The sequence below is a fragment of the Neltuma alba genome, unplaced genomic scaffold (genome assembly GCF_004799145.2).
Source record: "Neltuma alba isolate B1F8T4 unplaced genomic scaffold, ASM479914v2 tig00013659_pilon, whole genome shotgun sequence".
Taxonomy (NCBI): domain Eukaryota; kingdom Viridiplantae; phylum Streptophyta; class Magnoliopsida; order Fabales; family Fabaceae; genus Neltuma; species Neltuma alba.
The window spans coordinates 32,760-53,716 of NW_021637834.1; the positions used below are offsets into that span (position 1 = coordinate 32,760).

Genomic DNA, 20,957 nt, shown 5'->3' on the forward strand with positions numbered 1-20,957 from the left:
CATGGGGAATGATGAAATTGGAAAAAGAAAAGAACATGTGAGGAGTGAAAAAAAAAAATCTATAGAGCAATTTGTAGGGGCTGAAAAGGAAAAAGAGTGAAAAACAGTTTTTACTAAAAAGGATAAACTATGAATATCCAAAAACTAATATAAGTAATTTGGTCAGGATGAGACATAATATTTTTTTTCTTTCAAAAAAACCCCAAATCTGGAGGGGAGGAGAAGAGCACTAAGACAATTTTTTATCCTCCCGTCTCTTCCATTTTTTTCCCAACCAAACACAATTTCTCCTCCCTTCCCTCCAAAAACCTTCCAGCCAAACAGTGCATAAGATTATTTTGAAAAAAAGAGGCTTTAAGATTATTGACACGTTCTTGTGCGTCAAGGATGGGTAACGCGTTGATCGGTTATAAATATCATCCGTCAAATAAAAAAATAATATTGACGTCAATCTATGTCGCTTTCTTCTGCAAGTAACAAGAATTGTCTATAAATAGCTCGTGGATGAATTCACTTCCATGCAAGCTTATTTGAAGTTTCATTTCTCAGTAACTGAAACAACAAAATAAGCATGGCTTTCTACACTAGTATGTCTCAGTTCCTTTTTCCCTTGATCTGGTGTTCTATTCTGATTTGTCTCTCTTCAGGATTCCCTACCAGCGAATCATCAGTTTCCCCTTCAAAGGCTGAACAAGACTTTGAAATGTTCCAGCAATGGATGGCGGAGCATGGAAGAGTCTACGCAAACTCTGAAGAGAGCAACACTAGATTCCAAATATTCCAAAGAAATCTCAAGTACATCACTGTGACAAATGCCAAGAGATCCAATTCTTCTGGTGCCTATCGTTTGGGACTCAACAAGTTTGCTGATATGAGTCCTGAGGAGTTTAAGAGAGTGTACCTCCATCCCCTGGAGGTTCCGACCACCATCGCGCCGGCTACCTCGAGGTCGGGACATAGGCAGCCCAACAATTCATGTGAAAATGCACCTTCTTCCATGGATTGGAGACAGAAAAGAGTGGTGACTCCTGTCAAAAACCAGAAAAGATGTGGTGAGTTGCTCTTGTAAATATATTACACTCCGAGCTTTAATCTTGACATAGAGTTAAAATACATGCTAGAAGAAAAGAACACAAGTTCAAATTCCCACAAGCACACTCCGAGCTTTAATCTTGACGCTTCCTGCCCCAACACAAATTAGTCTCTATTCTTGAGGATATTCTAAATTATATTTATATAATTCTTTGGAACCTCAAAGGGCTAATACCTTGATTAATGTTTCATGGTTCAGGAAGTTGTTGGGCATTCGCGACCACTGGGGCAATCGAATCAGCGAATGCAATAAGAAACGGGGAACTTGTTCGCCTTTCTGAACAAGAACTTCTGGATTGTGACCTCACCAACCATGCTTGTTCAGGAGGATTTCCCGTGACGGCCTTTAAATGGGTTGTCAAGAATGGTGGGCTCAGTAAAGAAGATGATTATCCTTATGTGGGGGAAAAGGGTCATTGCAAAGCTGAAAAGGTTTGTTTCTTTACCTTGTGGAGATTTTGAAGTACATCTATATATCTTTTCCTCATCTGATTTGTGCTTTCTTTATGTTCCTTCAGAAAAGTGTTGTGAAAATAAATGGCTATCAACGCGTAAAGCAGTCGGATCATGCTCTCTTGTGTGCCATCGCTAATCAACCTATTACGGTGGGTTTGGATGCAACACCACTTCAATTTTATCAGGGCGTAAGTCTTAAGCTTAATCTTCGATCAGTCTTTTTAGTTTTAAATTCGATGGTTAATTAGTTAACCATCAATCTCATAAATTTTTTCTAATTATTTTTGTTTTATTATTTTGCCAGGGGATTATTGATGGTGAAAGTTGCCCCATGGGAAATCAACCAAATCATGCAGTTTTGATCGTGGGATATGACTCAAAAGATGGCAAAGATTATTGGATTGTAAAGAACTCATGGGGAGAAGATTGGGGAATGAACGGATACTTCTTGATTCAAAGGAATTCAAAAGCACCAAATGGAGTTTGCTCTATTAATACTGCCGCTTCATACCCAACCATATAGACTAGTACCACTAAGTTGCCGTCAATTTCTGATTTGGCGTTGTTATGAACTCTAAGTATGTCTACCCTAAATTTTAAATAAAGAGTCAGAAACTATTGGTTATAATATATTTATGTATTGACCATCAGAATCCTACTCAGATTTATCAATTTTACTTTTGATAGCATATTACTTTAATTTTAATAAATAATGCGAGTCTATGAGAAAATATGCATATCTTCTTCTTCTCACCCCCTTTTCTGTACAAGATAAAAAAATGTGCGCCTTATTACACACACCCCCCCCCAATTCCTAATAAGTGTTTTATACCTCAGTTTTTTCAAATCTCAAACGACTAGGACACTGACAAAGTTACTTTAGGAACATATTTGTTCTATTTAAAATAAAATACTTCAAAAGCCTCAATAACTATAGTAGATCGTTCGTGAATATGACATAATAAAATCATTTAATTAGCAAAACTAAAAACAATCATCTGGACAAACCCAATGCAGGAGAGCATATTTCACGCTCATCACAATAATGAACATGAAGTGCTCATCGCAATTTAGACTATCTAGATCACTTTTTGATAGTTCAGATTGAATTTAAATTTTTTATATATTTTAATCAATTTTTTGTTTTCATAGATACAGAATTTAACATAAATATTATATCATAACTAACATATCTTTAAAAAATAAATTTATTATTAAAAAAATTGTATATTAAAAATTTTAAATTTGAACCCTCTATATTAAATTTTGGATGGTTTAGATTGCATTCTAGTGATGAGCACATGGTAATCATTATTGTAACAAGCACTGAATGAAGACCCATACCTAAGTTAATTCAAATTGAAAACCAATCAACAAGGATCTAGATTTAGTAAGTATCTATTATTAAGTTTACTTAGTCTGAATAAAATTATTATTATTGTTGTTGTTGTTATTTATAAAATTTAAATTATTTAATTTTAAGGGTTTGTTAGAATTAAGAGTACGCATTGACCATACCAGGCCAAGTTGATGCTAAGCCTAAAGTCTTGGTTTGATAAAGGCCTCAGGCTGCATAATACAGCCCATGGTTAGGTCTAATCCAGTACAAACCTGAAGTTGGGTTGGACCAGACTTGGTTCAGGGGACTGCCTAGACCAGTCTAAATGGTCGAGACCTCATTTATTTGTTCTTTAATTTAGACAAATAAAAGTAATGAAAAAAAAAAAAAAGAATCCACACTCCATCCAAATGCTAAAATGAAAAAAAAAAAGAAAAAAAAAGAAGAGGAGCCAATGAAAATAGCAAAAAGAATTTGTGGGTTAAAAAAGGAAAAATCAACAATACCATCCAAATTCCCAAATGTGGAGAGTGGAGACTTCGCCTATGTGGGTGGGAAGACTGTGGAGACTGAAGAGAAGAACATGAGGTTTGTCGAGAGAACCATGAGGAGGGGGGTTGTTAGAGAGAAGGAAAAAAAAAACAAGAAGAAAATTTCCCATACAATGATAGTTGAATTTATTTAGATAGTCACTTAAACTTACAAAATTTTAAATTAGTCATAATGACTAAATTGAAATTTTTAAATGTTGGTTAATTTACAATATTGCCTTTTATTTTTTTTAAAAAAACCTCAAGTCACTCCATCGACCGATCAGCTGCTGGAGCTCTAGCAAACACCAACTATTTATTGGAATTTTTTTTCAACTTTTAATGATTTACAACCCTTCAATGATACTCACAACTTCACTAACGCTATCAACCGCATTTTTTGCAGCCTTTTAAACTAAAATTCTTTTAACTTTCATAACATGATTAACAACTCTTCTAACAATATTCACAACTTCAATAACTATATTAAACATGTTTTTCAAGTTTTTAAACTGAGATTTTTTTTAACGTTCATAATGTTGTTAACAACTCTTATAAAAATATTTCCAACTCTATTATTGCTATTAACCACTTTATATGATAGGTTTTTAAATTGATATTATTAATTTAATACATATTTTGGTTAGTTATTTTTTGATTTCCTTATTATAAATTTTCAAATCATATGTATTGTAACTACACATTGATAAAAGCCCTTTACAATTTATAATCAATAGGGATATCTTAGAAAAAAATTATAAATGTGAAAAATAAAGTGGATTAAAATTTTATATTTAGAATCAAAGTAAACTCTTATTTAGTTCCTATATTTAAAACCACAATTAGTATTCCTCTTATCTTTAATATAGGACCTAATTGGGTAGTTGATGTTATTCTTATATAGAAGATTTATTTCATATGTTTATCAAATTTTTACAAATTAACCCTATTAATATTTTCTTAACAATAATGAAGTAGGAGATAGAGGGAAGGAATTAAGAAAGATATTTAGGATGTTTTAGGGGGGGAAAAATACTCCCTCCCTCCTTTTTTATAAGAAACCTTAGACTCCATTACACAAATAAAAAAGTTAGTTAAAGAAAATAAATAAGTAGAAATTAAAAGTTTTTTCTTCAAAATACCCTTATTTATAGGGAAAAGAGAGAGTATGAGAAAGAGAATAAAAAATTATTATAATAAGGAGAATTATGAAAGAGAGAAATTGTTGATGTAAAGGGATGATGGTTTCAAAAATGGGATAACAAATATATTGGATATTGAAATAAATAATTAACAGAGGCAAAATAGAAAATTTGCTACAAAAATTTGAGACAACTTGCAAATGTTACTTGTATTTAGAGATAAGAGGATGATAGTAGTTATTGCTTATAAAAAGGGATGAAGGGAGTAACTAATGAGCATTTTTTAATTTTACCCTTCTTGACTTCAATAGATGAGAAAAAATATAAAACATATTTTTTTATACACCCTTCCTTTAATAAGAGCAAAATGTGAAAAAATTATTAATTTAATATATTTCTTGGTTTGTGGGATTATAGTGTAAATGACTTATAAATAAGAATAAGGTGGCATGCATAAAACAGGTTTATCAATAACCATTAACCACAATCAAACTGTTGTCTATCACCCCACCCGTTTTATATACTTCTTTAGGGAAAAGTAATTTGGAGGTCCTTATAGTTTTCCTCTATTTTGAATCAAGTCCTCAACTTTTTTTTTAATCGGGTCCTTTAACTTTTAGTTGTTACACAATAGTCCTTGCTATTAAATAAGATTCTGTTAGAAAATGCAGCACCACATCCAAAACATCTTCTCCATTGAAATATCTTCACTGTCTGTGTCTACCCTCATACCCCAGCTCTTAGACCAAGCTTTCCTCCGTCATTCGCTTACTCCATCAACACCTTCTCCTTCCCCTCCTTAATGTGCAAAATTCAAAATGGAGAATAGATCATCACATATATTAGCAAAAACAAGAACAACACACTTTTAGTAATTCCACAGTTCATATGCAACATGCCCATCCCAATCGTCCATGTTCCATAACCACAGTGGCTCACACATCCATCCCTCTTTTGAATCCATGTACACAACTTCCTTCACCAATTCCAATATTATTATCTCACTTAGTTTCTCCAACTTAGTACCTAGGTCCATTGTTGAAACCAGCCACAATGAGGACAGCTTGTCGATAGGCCAAACTTATCCGAGCAGCCTTCAGCAACCAGCATGCCACTTGCATGTCTCAAGGAGCAAGTGAAGACCCAGGATGAGGAAGGATGTTGATCAGCTTAGGGAAATCGAGAATTGCATAGCTTCCTTTAATGCTCCCAAAGCAGAGACATCATGTGCTTTGACTACCATTTTTAGAGTTGGGAATGTAATGAGCAAATTTCAAAGATGCAATTACCCCAATTTTGAAGTGAGAAAGTGTTATAGGTGAAGGAATGGTGAGGTCAGGAGCATGGTGAAAGAGAGAAGATGTTGAGAAGCGAGCTAAGGAGGGATGAAAGCTTGGCCTAAGAGCTTGGGTATGGGGGAAGAGATAGACAATAAAGATGTTTCAGGGGGAGAATATGTCTTGGACGTTTTGCAGTGATTTCTAACAGAAAATTTTAATATTGTTGGCTTTTATTTAACCGTAGGGCTAACACATGGAGGAAAATGTCCAAGGACTTGAATCAAAATGAAGGAAAACTATAAGGACCTCCAAGTTACTTTTCCCTACTTCTTTGAACATATGTATAAGACGTTTTTAGTATACTTCACATAGGCTAAAAATAACATTAAATTGTATTAAATTTATGTGAAAATATAATAACTTTTCAACTACACCCTTATCTAATATATACACATTTCAAAAAGAAAAAAAAACCTATCTACACCACAGTAAATAAAAGACAAAATATTATATTTATACTAAAAATTTAATGAGGTGACTTATAAATAAGGCGAAGAAAAATCTTCTCTCTACTTTATAAATCATATAAGAATTCTTTTAAATAGAAATGGCTTATTTTTGCTTATAAGAGACACTAATAATCTTTTTGGATGTGGGTGTTTGGAAAGGTCCACAATCACTTAAAAAAATACTTTTACATAAATCGAGAAAAAATTAGAGCCAGGAAAATAGACCAGCCTATTTAATCCTGTTTAAGTTGAGAGTCAGGCTTGTAATTTGGGGTATTCAAAGGAAACTTGGACTTAAAAGGGCCAATCCTGTAGGGCTCAAAAATAAAAGGGTCGGCCTGTTTAGGCCTGCCAATAGTAATTTTTTTTCCTTGACCCTAACTTAAATTCCTAACATTTTTTTCTTTTAAAACAAAAGATCATCTAATTCAAAGTAAAAGAGGAAACAAAATTACAGTTCACTCTTCTCTAGCCCATCTTTCGCCGATGGACGTAATGGTTTTTTCTGTGGCCAAGTCAATGGGTGAATCAATCAATTTGCTTAGCTGAGCTGAGGCAATATGTGAATCAAATGGATGAGCTTTCTCTTGCTTCTTGTATGAGCCTTCTATTATGCTTTAATTTGTAGTTCTTCCTCCGGAATATAGTTTATTCTTGCACTGATTACTAGAAAAATCAAATGGATGAGCTTTTCTCCTGCGTCTTGTTAGAGTACCTAATTAGTGGCGGTATAGAGATCTTTCAATGATTTAAACTCGAGTGGGGGTAGAAGATTGAACCCTGATTTTGTTTGCTATCTTGCTCTGAATCAATCCATCTTTGGCTTTAAAAGGAAAGGGGGGAAAAATTAAATTCAAAGTAATCAAAAAATGACACCAGCTGCTTACGTAATATGCCAAATAGGATTTTATATGCTCAAATTTGAGCTGAGTCATGGCATTAATGGTGAGCACAGAGCTTTTGTTAGCCTGGAATTTGGGTGTGCCATTTTAATTATTTCAGGATATTGGGTGTTGCACAAATAACTTGGGAAAATAACATTAAGGTCTCATAGAAGAGAAAATACTGCAGAAAGGTCCCCACAAATCTAGTAACTACTTAGAAGTCCCAAAAGGACTTGGTTGCAATAAGACAAATTGTGAAAAGACTATGTTGTCCCTGCTAAAATGAAATCTGATTTTGAACCTTATTCCTATTTGTACATTGCTATCTCACTCTCCTCTCAAAAACTGACGCTAAATCAACCCTCATCAAAAGCAAAGAACCTCAAATCTATTCACGTTTGCCGTAATCATTGAAGATTGTCCAATTAAGGGCATCATTGAAGCTATTTTTGGTCAAAACAAAGAGGTTGTTGTCAGCATCTTTGTGTTCGTCTGTGTTCTTCATTTATTGCAATTTATTCCTCTTGTTTCTTTGCAAACTTTTTGGGTTTAAAATGCTTCATTAGGACTTTTGGGTTGGTGATTTAAGTTAGGGTTTCATTATGGGTGGGTAGGATGATAATGGGTGCTCTATTTTTTGTTACATTATGGGTGATTTTGCTTTGTTTTAGCATGGTTTAGTGTGAAAGGCTAAAGAAGATGAAAGTTGGCGTGGGTAAAAACCTTTTCTATGAAATGGGATATTATGTTGTCAATATAGGCTGCGAAAGTTGTCAATGGATGCCGCCATAGTTGTCAATAGTGTTGCTTCACTTGTCAATAACAACTAGATGATTGTTGATGTAGGTTTATATTAATGATGGCTAGTATATCTGGGAAGCATTTATTTTCCTTTGTTCATATAGGGGGTAAGTTTATAAATGATGGAGAAGATTATATGAGATATATTGGAGGTAGTACAAGAATAAAAGTATACAAGTACGGCATATCACAAAAGTTTTTGTACATATTTATCAAGAATAATCAACAAAAGATCATTGTGAAGTGCAAGCTTGATGGTTGTCTATGGTATATGGGTGCATACTCAATGAGAGTACATCAAGATATTGAGTTTTTAACCATCGGAACATATAGAAGTGAACACATTCATCATGCACAGGACAACTTGCTTGTTTCTCACTCGAGAAGGTCAAATTTAGCTTCTTCAATTGTGATTGATGACTTGAGGTACAATATTGACAAGATTCCAAATCCCAATTGAGAACATATTGAAATCAGTTATTTTTTGTATATGGATATGAAAGGAATATGTTGTAAATGGGTGTGAACAGATTTTTTTGTAAATGAATACATGCCAACAGTTTGTTTAGTAATTACATGCAACCATATGGTTCTTTTAGATGGGTTGTGAAATAGGTGTAGTTTCATGTATATGAAGGTGTAAATGAAAGTTGGCTATAAATTGATGCGTTAGATTCTACTATCATTTGAGTTGTAATTACTGCACCTTGTATTGTCAATATACTTGTTTTGACTTGTCACTAATTGTATTATGACTTGTCAATCAATCTACTGATGTAAGTTATCTACAATGTGAATTCAAGTTACATAATAGGTTTTAGCATCATAAAATGTTTTCAATTACTCGGACATATTACATTTTGGTTATAATGTTATATATAATCATTATTGAAAGTATACCATTACTGATATAAAATTATAAAATGAATTGTCAATAGAGACAATTGCAAATAAAAACCCTACAATATATAAAATTGCGATTAGAGACCCTAAATTTGGAAAATAGCTTTATATGACCCGATCCCAAATTGCAAATATGAAATGGTGGTGAAATATCCAAAATGCCCTCCTTCTTCTTCTTTTTTTCTCTTTCTTCCTCTCCAGATTTCCTTCTCTTTCCTTATTCTTTTCCTCTCTCTCTTCGTTCTTTCTTTCCTCTGATCTTTTCCTCTCCAAATTTCCTTCCTTCTCCTCACTCCTTCCCAAAGTATATGGAACTCACAATGTCTTTTGGTAGTCCTCTCTTCATTTTCATCCCCCGTCACTTTCTTCTTATCTTGCTTAGTGGTCCTTTAATCAACAATAAAACCTCTTCCATTATTCTCTCTGTTGCTGTCGAAGGAGAAGAGGGTTGGGGAGTTTGAGGGAGAGTGACAGTTATTTACAATGCTTGTGATGTTTGCTTACAATGTGTGTGATGATTGCTTGGTACTGAGACAATACCTAACAAATCTAGATTTTATTCTTCATTTCTATTTTGATTTTCAGCTTGTGTTCATAATTGAAAATAACAAGTTTGGTAAGTTGTTGAAAATAACGAATTGCTAAATTCTGATACCCACTTCATGAGAAATTCAGTAAGGCGGATGACAAGTTTAGCACGGCAAATAACAACTTCTAGTAAGCAATTCATAGAAATTTGATCTTCTATATTAAAATAACAGAATTTTCAGATTTCTTTGACAGATGATAAGTTCTAATAAGCAAGTCGTGACAAGTTTAGTAAGGCGAATGATGATAAGCAATTCATAAGAATTTGAGATTCTGTGTTAAAATGACAATGTACACAATTTCTTGGGGAATGATAAGCTTAATAAGGCGAATGACAACTTCTGATAAACAATTAATAGGAATTTAAATTTATGTGTTAAAATGACAGCATTTTCAGATTTCTTTAGCAAGTGACAAGTTCTGATAAGCAATTCATGACAAGTTCAGTAAGGCAAATGACAAGTGTAATAAGACGAATGACAACTTCTAAAAAGCAATTCATAGAAATTTGAGTTTTTGTATTAAAATGATAGAATTTCCAAATTTCTTTAGCAGATGATAGGTTTTGATAAGCAATTCATGACAAGTTTAGTAAAGCGAATACTAAGTTTAGTAAGGTGAATGACAATTTGTGATAAGCAATTCATAGGACTTTAAGATTATGTGTTAAAATGACAATGTGCACAATTCCTTGGCGAATGACAACTTCTGATAAGCAATTCATAGGAATTTAAATTTATGTGTTTTTGACAGAATTTTTAGATTTCTTTAGTAGATGATAAGTTCTGATAAGCAATTCATGACAAGTTCAGTAAGGCGAATGACAAGTTTACTAAGGCAAATGACACCTTCTGATAAGCTATTCATAGAAATTTGAGTTTCTGTGTTAAAATGATAGAATTTTCAGATTTCTTTAGCAGATAATAGGTTTTGATAAGCAATTCGTGACAAGTTTAGTAAGGCAAATGACAAGTTTAGTAACGTGAATGACAATTTGTGATAAGCAATTCATGGGAATTTAAAATTCTATGTTAAAATGACAGCAACTAGTTTTTGCAATTAGCCATTTGAATTCAAAAGAGTGGTAGAAAATCATGTTTAAAAAATATTATAAAGCTATCAGTAAAAGATACAACAATCATATTTGCATTCAATATAATTTTATTCCATCCCGTGAAACTTCATACTCAAATTAACAACTATTAACTCCTTACATTTTGAATGATAGCATTTAATTTTCATATGTAAACGATTGAGCTAATGGAATAAAATTATATTGAATGCAAACGTGATTTTCCTATCTTTTGCTGGTAGCTTCATAATATTTTTTTAAACATGATTTTATACCATTCTTTTGAATTCATTTTACCACAATCTTAAATTTCTATGAATTACTTATCATAAGTTGTCATTTGTTTTACTAAACTTGTCATTCACCTTACTGAACTTGTCATGAATTGCTTATTAAAACTTGTTATTTGCTAAAGAAATCTTAAAATTCTATCATTTTAACACATAAATTTAAATTCCTATGAATTGCTTATCAGAAGTTGTCATTCACCTTATTAAACTTGTCATTTGCTAAGGAATTATGCACATTGTCATTTTAACGCAGAATCTTAAACTCTTATGAATTGGTTATGAGAAATTGTTATTCGCCTTACTAAAATTGTCATTCATCTTACTAAACTTGTCATGAATTGCTTATCAGAACTTGTCATCTGCTAAAGAAATATGAAAATTCTATCATTTTAACATAGAAACTCAAATTTCTATGAATTGTTTATCAGATGTTGTCATTCGCCTTGCTAAACTTGTCATTCACCTTATTGAACTTGTCATGAAGTGGGTATCAGAACTTGTCAACTTGTTGTTTTCAACAACTTACCAAACTTGTTATTTTCAATTATAAACACAAGCTGAAAATCAAAATAGAAATAAAGAATAAAAATCCAAATTTGTTGGGCAATGTCTCAGCACCAAGTAAGCACACATTGCAAGCAAACATCACAAGCATTGCAAATGACTGTCACTCTCCCTCAAACTCCCCTACTCTCCTCTCCTTCCACAGCAATAGAGAGAATGATGGAAGATGTTTCATTGTTGACAAAAGAACAGCCAAGCAAGATAAGAAGAAAGTGACGAGAGATGATAATGAAGAGAGGACTACTGAAGGACATAGTGAGTTCTATATACTCTGGGAAGGAGTAGGGAGAGGGAAGGAAATCTGGAGAGGAAAAGATCCAGAGGAAAGAGAGAACGAAGAGAGAGAGGAAAAGGATAAGGAAAGAGAAGGAAATCTAGAGAGGAAGAAAGAGAAAAAAGGAGGGTATTTTGGATATTTCACCATCATTTCATATTTGCAATTTGGGATCGGGTCCTCTGAAGCTATTTTCTAAATTAAGGGTCCCTAATTGTAATTTTATATATTAGGGGGTCTTTATTTGTAATTATCCCTTGTCAATAACTACATCATCGCTTGTTAACGGTGATAGTATCACTTGTCATCGGCTACACTATCACTTGTCAATGTAACTGCAGATATAAGTTTGAGAAAAATGTGATTTCAAGTGACATAGTGTCATTTAATGTTGGCATATCCTCTGGACTAATGTGACATTTGTTAACTTAAAAAAAATTAATAAATCGCAATTACCATTTGATTTGTTAATGGTAGCAATGTGACTTGTCAATAGTGGCACTATAACTTGTCAATGGTGATATTGTGACTTGTCAATTGTCATACTATGGCTTGTTAACTATGAAATCAATAGTATAGAACTTCATCCAGGGACCGCAACGCCTATTACAGAATGTCTCTCCTTTCTTTCTACTTCAGAGGCCGCAGTCAATTGGGTGTTATCGACTTGTTAACAAATGCATTGTGACTTGTTAATTGTGGCATTGTCACTTGTCAAGTTTTGAAAAATTGTTATCCAATTAACATAAATTTTGGTTATACCTTCTGGTTAATATTTTTATTTTAAGTTACATACAACTTAATTGAACATTGTAAATAAATGACACCTTCAATTTGAAAATTTTTAATATCAGTTGTTAATATCCACATGTCATCTTGTTAATAAGGCCATTGTAACTTGTTAAATTTTCTGCTGTTTAATGTCATTTTCAGAATTACTCTGTTAAACATAATTTAATTGAAAATTTCAAATAAATAACACCTTCACACTAAGTAATAGGCTGCATGGAATTAGATTATCCATGAATTTGATATAAAACAATAATACTACTTGTGCACTAGTCCATGGATATTAACTACATAACTTACTTGTCAATACAACCATATTAAATTGTCAAAAGTAGCACTATAAATTGTAAGTATAGTCTCATCAACTATTTTTATCATAGCATTTAATGACTTCAATACAAAATGCTACTTTACAAGCATAATCGATATACCTAGCTTCAGTTGCACTCTTCATAACTTGTCCCTTCTTTTATACCTGTTGTTCTTGCACTACCTCCAATATATCTCACATCATCTTCTCCAGCATTTATAAGCTTAGCCCCTATATGAACAAAGCAAAATAAATGCTTCCTAAATGTACTGGCCATCATTAATGTAAAACTGTATCAACAATCATCTAGCTATTATTGACAAGTGAAGCAATACTATTGACAACTATCGCGGCATCCATTCAAAACTTTTGCAGCCTTCATTGACAACACAATATCTCAATTTGTAGAAAAGGTTTCTACCCATACTAACTTTCATCTTCTTCAGCCTTTCATACTAAACCATGCTAAAATAGAGCAAAACCACCCACAATATACCAAAAACAGAGCATCCATCATCATCCTACCCACCCATAATAAAACCCCAACTTAAATCACCAACTCTCCCAATGTAGCATTTTAAACCCAAAAAATTTGCAAAGAAACAAGAGGAATATATTGCTATAAATGAAGAACACGGATGACCACAGAGATGATAACGACAACAGCTTTGTTTCAACCACAAATAGCTTCAATGATGCCCTATACCTGGATGATCTTCAATGATTACGGTGAAGGTGAACAGATTTGAGGCTCCTTGCTTCCAATGAGGGTTGATTTAGCACTAGTTTTTGAGAGGAGTGTGAGATAGCAATGTGCAAATAGGAATAGGGTTCAAAATCATATTTCATTTCAGTAGGGACAACATAGTCTTTTCACAATTTGTCTTATTGCAACCAAATCCCTTTAGGACTCCTAAGTAGTTCCAGCTTTATTTGTAGGGACCTTTTTGCAGTATTTTCTCTTTTGTGGGACCTTAGTGTCATTTTTCCAAATAACTTTAGGACATTGAGCATACCTGAGAAAACAATTCGGGATGTTGGATGCATCTTAACCCTTGATTTTAATCAACTTTGAATTTAGATATTTCAGTTTTTTTGGCCAAATTCAGTTATTTATTTCTTATAAAAAAAAACTAGAGAGAACAAGTCATAATATGTGCATAAACATTTTTTTGTAAAAGAGCTAATTTGAAGAGAAGTCACGCTTTAGACTGGCTTTAAATGATTATTTTCTTTCATAAGTAGACTCATATGCCCTTGTTTGGATTGATTTCATGAAAAAGGATTGGATGTAATCCTAACGTAAAAAAATGATTGAAATGTTTAGTCAGAATTTTACAATGGAAAGGAGGCTACATTTTGACTTTGTGATGCTGCTTCGTTGGCTTAAATAGCTGAATTAGAACTACATTGTTGAGAGTTGAGAGATATAAATATAAAGACCCCAATCAAATGCCAAACACGCTTCTGCTTATTTAATATAGTGCATATAAATATACAATTTTAATTCATCATATATGTGTATAGACAGGATAATTTTATCTTTGTAATCTAATCCGTTTTGTCTCCTAAATGCATGAGGCATTCTTTAAAATATCTCTATTGATTACATATATTAATGAGTTTTCCATACAAGGATAATAATGATCAATTAAAAGGATATTTTAAAGAAATCAACCCTTGCTAATTTATAACTTGTTAACAAAGTTTGTTAATTTTTTTTTGTAATAAATAGATACTGCCTTTCCTAGAGTATCATTACTAATCAAGTGTATTAGTTTTAATATTTGATGAAACCTTAAATATGTGTAACTATTATAAAAACTATCTTGAAGAAAAATGAATAAATATGAGAGACTGTGAATTGGGATCTTATATTTAGACCGAATTAAAAGTTAAACTAACTTCTATATTAAGTATAGTGGATACTATTATCTTTAAAGTTCCATGGAAGGCCTTGCATCAGGATTTTCTTGAGCCCAGCAACCCAATTTGATGCACTTAATCTCTTTATAATGTAAGATCCAAATTCTTTTATATTTGAACCCAAATTTATGAACAACTTTTCTTCCTTCATTGCTTCCAAGACCAAGCCTGCATAACAATTGTGCACCACTATATTTCAATCAGGAGTTATCACCCCTTCATTAACTTACACGATATTGGTAAAATAATCAAATCTTTTTCTCCAGTCTAAAGACTGGGATGATAATTGCGTAAGAAATATTAATATGGGAGAAATACATCATTACAACTTACATACCTCTTCCATCGGCTATCGTGATTGATCACGACCCTTTGTATTCGTTAGATGACTTTTAATGCAGTAATTCCCTCCATAACACGTCATATAAATTTATTAATTTATAAAAATATGACTTTAGAAGAAAACACCTTTTTTTCCATTTTGAAAATATTTTAACAAATTACATATAAATAAATCATGGATTGTAAATATCCATTTAATCATTGTTTTTAATTATGGCCAATAAATATATACCTAAACAGTACAATTTTCTTCCCCTTAATTATTTGATTTGAGTGGGAGAACAGATTTTCATCAGCCTGATTTTTTTTTTTTTAAGGAGAAACGGAGTTGAACGTTTTCGAAAGAATTTTTTCCCATCTTTCTTTATTAAATTTTTATAACCCCGTTTGTTTTTTTTTTAAAGAAAAATTAATCTAATTAAAATCTCTCCTATCCTCCTCACTAATTCCCGTCAAAGCGAAAAGAGACATTAGTATTATAGACTTACTAATAGTCGCTTCATGATATTAAGTTATTTTTTGCCCATTTCAAGGATAATAGGACTCTAATGTATTACCGAGTTTATTTGACATTTGGACCCCATAAGTCTCCTCTTATTAAACGGCCTTGAGAGAGCGTACGTAGTAATTTAAATTTCAATCACACAACGTAGGCAATAATAGTGGCGGGTGTTATGTGGAAGAAGACAAATTTCTTTCATTAATTCGTTTATACAGAATTTCATATTGGTTTGATTTATTTACCAGCCATGAACTACAATTATTAATTTTTGCCGGCCATTAACTACAATTAAATTGTTCTTTACTTCCTTTATTTCATTATATTTGTCTTTGACCAAAAATTTGTTTTATATTGCATTCTTTTCTAATTCTAAATGAGCATAGAACAGCATTTTGCTTGTTTTACCATTGGAGCAAAATAATGTTTTTAGAGGTATTAAAGCACTGTTAGCAATAAATGAGGGGAAATTTTGGCAAAATGTGTCCTATTTTTACATAGAAAAAATTAATCTATATATATTCTTATAGTTTATTACAATTTTAAATTAGATGCTTATAGTTTATTTTGTTTAAATAATGTAAAAATTATTAATTTTTATTTATAGAATTTCATGGATGCATGAAAATTTGCATTTTTATAAATGAAATTCCAAAATTTATAAGTTAAAATTAGCAAAAAAGAATCTGTGGGTGAAAAAAGAAAAATCAACAAACCGTCCAAATTCCAAATTCCCAAATGTGGAGAGTGGAGACTTGGCCTATGTGGGGGAGAGGACTGTGGAGAGAGAAACATGAGGTTTGTCGAGCGAAGAATGAGGAAGGCGTGGGGATTGTCCAGCGCAATAGGGAGAAGAAAAAAGAAAAATTTCTAATAAAATGATAGTTGAATTTATAAATTTTCAAATGGTCACTTAAACTTATAAAATTTTAAATTACTCATAATAACTAAATTGGAATTTTAAAACGTTGGTCGATTTACAATACTGCCCTTAAAAAAAAAAAAAACCTCAAGTCACTCCATCAGCTGGTCGGCTGTCAGAATTCCGGCGAATAGCAACTATTTATTAGAATTTTGTTTCAACTCTCATAAGGTGATTAACAATTCCTGTAATGATATTCACAACTTCATTAATGCTATTAACCACCTGCCTTTCAACCTTTTAAACAGAGATTTTTTAAACTTTGAAAGGACCCTTACCTGGAAAAAGCGATCCGGAATAGCTACACCGTGCAACAAGAAATCATCATAGGGGTAAACAAAAAAAAAAAAAAAGCCATTTCGCTAGGAGAGGAGATTCCAAACAGGGACATCTGAGAAGGGGTGGAGCTTTACCTGGTTGATACATTTATATCAGAAAAATTCGCTTCTTCTGACATGATTAACAACTCTTGTAAGAGTATTCACAACTTCAGTAACTATATTAACCACATGTTTTCAAGTTTTTAAACTGAGATTTTTTAATATTCATAATGTTGTGAACAACTCTTATAATAATACTACCTCCGGTCCTTAATATAAGACACTATTTGACTTTTATTTTGCTTCTAAATATAAGACTCCAATCTACTTTGTCTCTCATATTTATACATTTTTTTTTCCAAAGTAGCCCTTCTAATAATGATAGTTCTAGTCAATACACTTGATTAGTAAAGATATTTTAGAAAAAAAAACAACACCTATTTGGGACATATAACTAACTGAACTTACTTTCTTAATCTTCTCAAATTAGTTAACTGGTTCTTATAATGAGGACCGGAGGTAATATTTACAACTCTATTAATACTATTAACCACTTTATATGGTGAGTTTTTAAATTGATATTATTAATTTAATACTTTTAGTTAGTTATTTGTTGATTTCCTTACTATACATTTTCTACACATTGATAGAAACCCTTTACTATTTATAATCAATAGGAATATCTTAAAAAAATTATAAATGTGAAAAATCAAGTGGATTAATGTCCTATATTAAGAATCAAAGTAAACTCTTGCCTGATCTAGCTCCTATAGTTAGAACTAGAATTAGTACTCCTCCGATCATTAATATATGACCCATTTGGACAGTTGATATCCATATTATATATAAGACTCATTTCACATATTTGTTAATTTTTTTAAATTAACCCTATTAATATTTTCTTAACAATCATCAAGTAGAAAAGGGACAGAAAGAATTAAAAAAGATACTAAGAATGTTTTAAAATATATATTATATTAAATAATTTAACTAACATTCTTAATCTACTCAAATTAGTTAATTAGATCTTACATTAAATACCGGCTAAGTATATTATATTGTTATTAGCTGCTTAAAAACTAAAAATATTAAAAGATTAAAATCCTATAAAAGATATTAAATAATATAAACGTTACGAACAATATTTTATAAATAAAAATTAAATTTTTTATTAAAAATAATAATAGAAAAAATTAGAATCAACCTGTGTGGTTTGGAACTTTTTTTTTTTTTTTGGAATTTATGGTAGCCCACTTCTTATGTAGTTTTCGAGGTAAAAAAATATTATGGTTACCTAATTAAAAATTAAGTGAAACTATAAGAATGACAAAAATGCTGTAGAGATGTAATTAAAATCAATGAAACTATAAGAATCCAATAAAAAATTACAGAAATTTAATTAATAATCAAATGAAAGTATGAAACGATACGACATTGGGACCCCACAAGTCTCTTCTCTCGTTAAGGTTCGTCCTACTTTCTTTTTTTGGTCCCTGAAGTGTTCTGCACACTATAGTAGTAATGGCGTGTGTCACTTGCAGGGAGACAGAGATTGCTCTTATTGGTTAGTTTACGAGCAATTTCATACTATCATAGGAAAGTAAACTGAAAAAGTGTCCTTTGTTTGATAAAAACACGGTTTATCAATAACCATTAACTAGTGACTGATTTAAATGTTTTGGTTGGGCTTTTATAATGAAAAAAGGAAGACTAACACTTTGTAATTTTATTTCTAATATTTAATATAAGAACTAGTTGACTAATTTAAAAAGATTATAAGAAAGCTGAAAATTTACTTAACCATATTATATGATCTTTCTAAAATATTTATGTGTATCATAAAATTATATATGAATTTATAAGTAAAACAAATTAATTTGAAGAAAAACCATAAATATAAATATTTTAAAGCACTAATTTAGCTTCATTAGTCTCCCCAAATTAATCAATTAAGTCTTATATTAATGACTAGATGTTTTAGTACTTAATTATCTTAAATAGCTGCATTAGAATTACATTATTGAACATATGAAATGGGATGTAGAACTCTTGTAATTAGATATGGAACTAACACTACTAGTATAACACACAACACACAACTTTAATTCATTATATATGTGCGTGTATAGACAGGATAATTTTGATTCTTGGTGTATTATTTCCATCTATTCTTACATTTTTAATATTCTCTAACCAATCATTTTTATACCCACGCATCATATTCTTATAATGATATACCAAATAACACAATATAAACCACATTAGATTGCATTATATGAACACTCTATTTTATTCGGACCCCAAAAAATAATAACAAGTCCAATAAATACAATTAACCTTTAAAATTTGGACACGATACCCCCCCCCCTTTTAAGGGAGGCTAAGATAAACGCGCAACACATTACATTTCAACATGCTATTAAAGAATGATTTATTTGACGTCAACGTACCCAATTATTCTTATCCATCAACACCTAATAATAATGAGATGTGGACTGTACACAATTCCGTCAGTATTCTTTTTGTCAATGATGGATTATGTTTTCCCCTTGTTAATCAATACAAAGCCTGCCCAATAATATGACTATCTGAAGTTAATAACAAAATCATCAATTAAAATTCCAAATTTTAGCTCCCTTATACTCAAGTTCCTCAATTTCTTAAGCATCCATTAAATGAACACACAGTCTATAGCAACCTTCAAATTTGGAGCCTCAAATGTGGTCAAAGCCTTCAATCTTGTATCAAACTTCACTTCTTCAAAGCCTTAGCAGTGGGCTGAATAGTATCAATACAAAATATATGGTCAAAATATGAATCATTCCGATCAAGAATAAATTAAATTCTCCATTTCATAAGGATAATACATTAAATTCTACGGTGTTGCTGGGAAAATATATTTATATGTAACACACTGGTATTTATATTTTGTCTTTTTCCTTCACAGCTAACATGAATCACGCTATAAATACCTCATCGCTGGTCTCACTTCCATCCAAGCTTATTCGAAGTTTCATCTCTCAGTATCTGAAACTACCAAACATGCAAGTCTATAAGCTATTCAACTTGTTTTCTTATGCCTGGGAAAAGGAAACTCATTTTAGGGCTTGTTTGAAATGACTTATAAATAGTTGTTTAATCATAATTTATATCATTTTAGGGCTTGTTTGTAATGATTTATAAATAGTTTTCTAATCATAATTTATAAGTACTAAACAAACGCAGATCCAAATAGCCTTTACTCAACAACCAACTTGCGTTTCCAAGTAGATGTGTTTTAAATAAGTTTCTCTTTGTATTTATACCCGCATTAAATATGCGTCACATATTGCCTCTGTGGCCTCTGCAATAAAATTCTACTCGTTATTTCTCATGTATTCTCTTTAAAAATAAGAGTATAATTAAAAAAAAAGTATATATCTCAAACATTTATTATTTTTAATTAAATTTAACCAATGTTTTCAACCGTAAGATTTTGATAATTTTTTTTATTATGAGGGACAGGGAGTAAAATTGTAATAGATATATAATAAATTAAGTACTTATAAATTTTAAATAGTTATTTAAATTACTAATGTTTTGAATTAAGATAATGTGTGGAATTTATTATTCAACACATCCAACTCAAATGCAAATAAACTTGGGCTGACTATACGAGTCGACTCAAACATAATTGCGGGTTCTATGACCTTGCAGCTCATTTGTGGGTCAAACTTAGTTGGCTTTGGAATGTTCTGAAAATTGCGAAGAATTTTTCTATATTTTTAGCGCTATCCAACCCAACACACGATATCCGTTTTGGTCTTTCATACCAAATCTGTATCTCTGTTTTCTTTTAAAGTTATATTTTAAAATAATCTTTTAGATTAATATTTTAATTAATACTATCTCCAGACCGGGCAGTTGTAACTTTAAATTCTTATTTTTATTTATGTTGAAAAACAGTTTCATAAATCAAACCAAGAAGGCAACAGAGTCACGTCAGAGAGTTTCATAACTTAAAAAAACATTTCGTTTGCTTTTTTTTTTTAATCTCAACTCAGTATATATATGTTTGGAAGGAGCAGTTTATTAATTTCATCTGGTTTTCAAAAGTGCTTGTAGTTTTTTAATCAGAAGCTTATA

At 31.4% G+C, this 20,957-nt stretch overlaps 1 protein-coding gene across 1 annotated transcript; it reads left to right on the forward strand.

Annotated features, from left to right (window-relative positions):
• The first annotated feature begins 535 nt into the window (after positions 1 to 535).
• Positions 536 to 2,230, forward strand: LOC114738706 (ervatamin-B). The gene is made up of 4 exons (XM_028926771.1): positions 536 to 1,052; positions 1,292 to 1,524; positions 1,611 to 1,736; positions 1,853 to 2,230. Exons 1-4 carry the CDS (start codon positions 572 to 574, stop codon positions 2,069 to 2,071), a joined length of 1,059 nt encoding a protein of 352 aa, XP_028782604.1. The 5' UTR covers positions 536 to 571; the 3' UTR covers positions 2,072 to 2,230.
• The last annotated feature ends 18,727 nt before the right edge of the window (positions 2,231 to 20,957 follow it).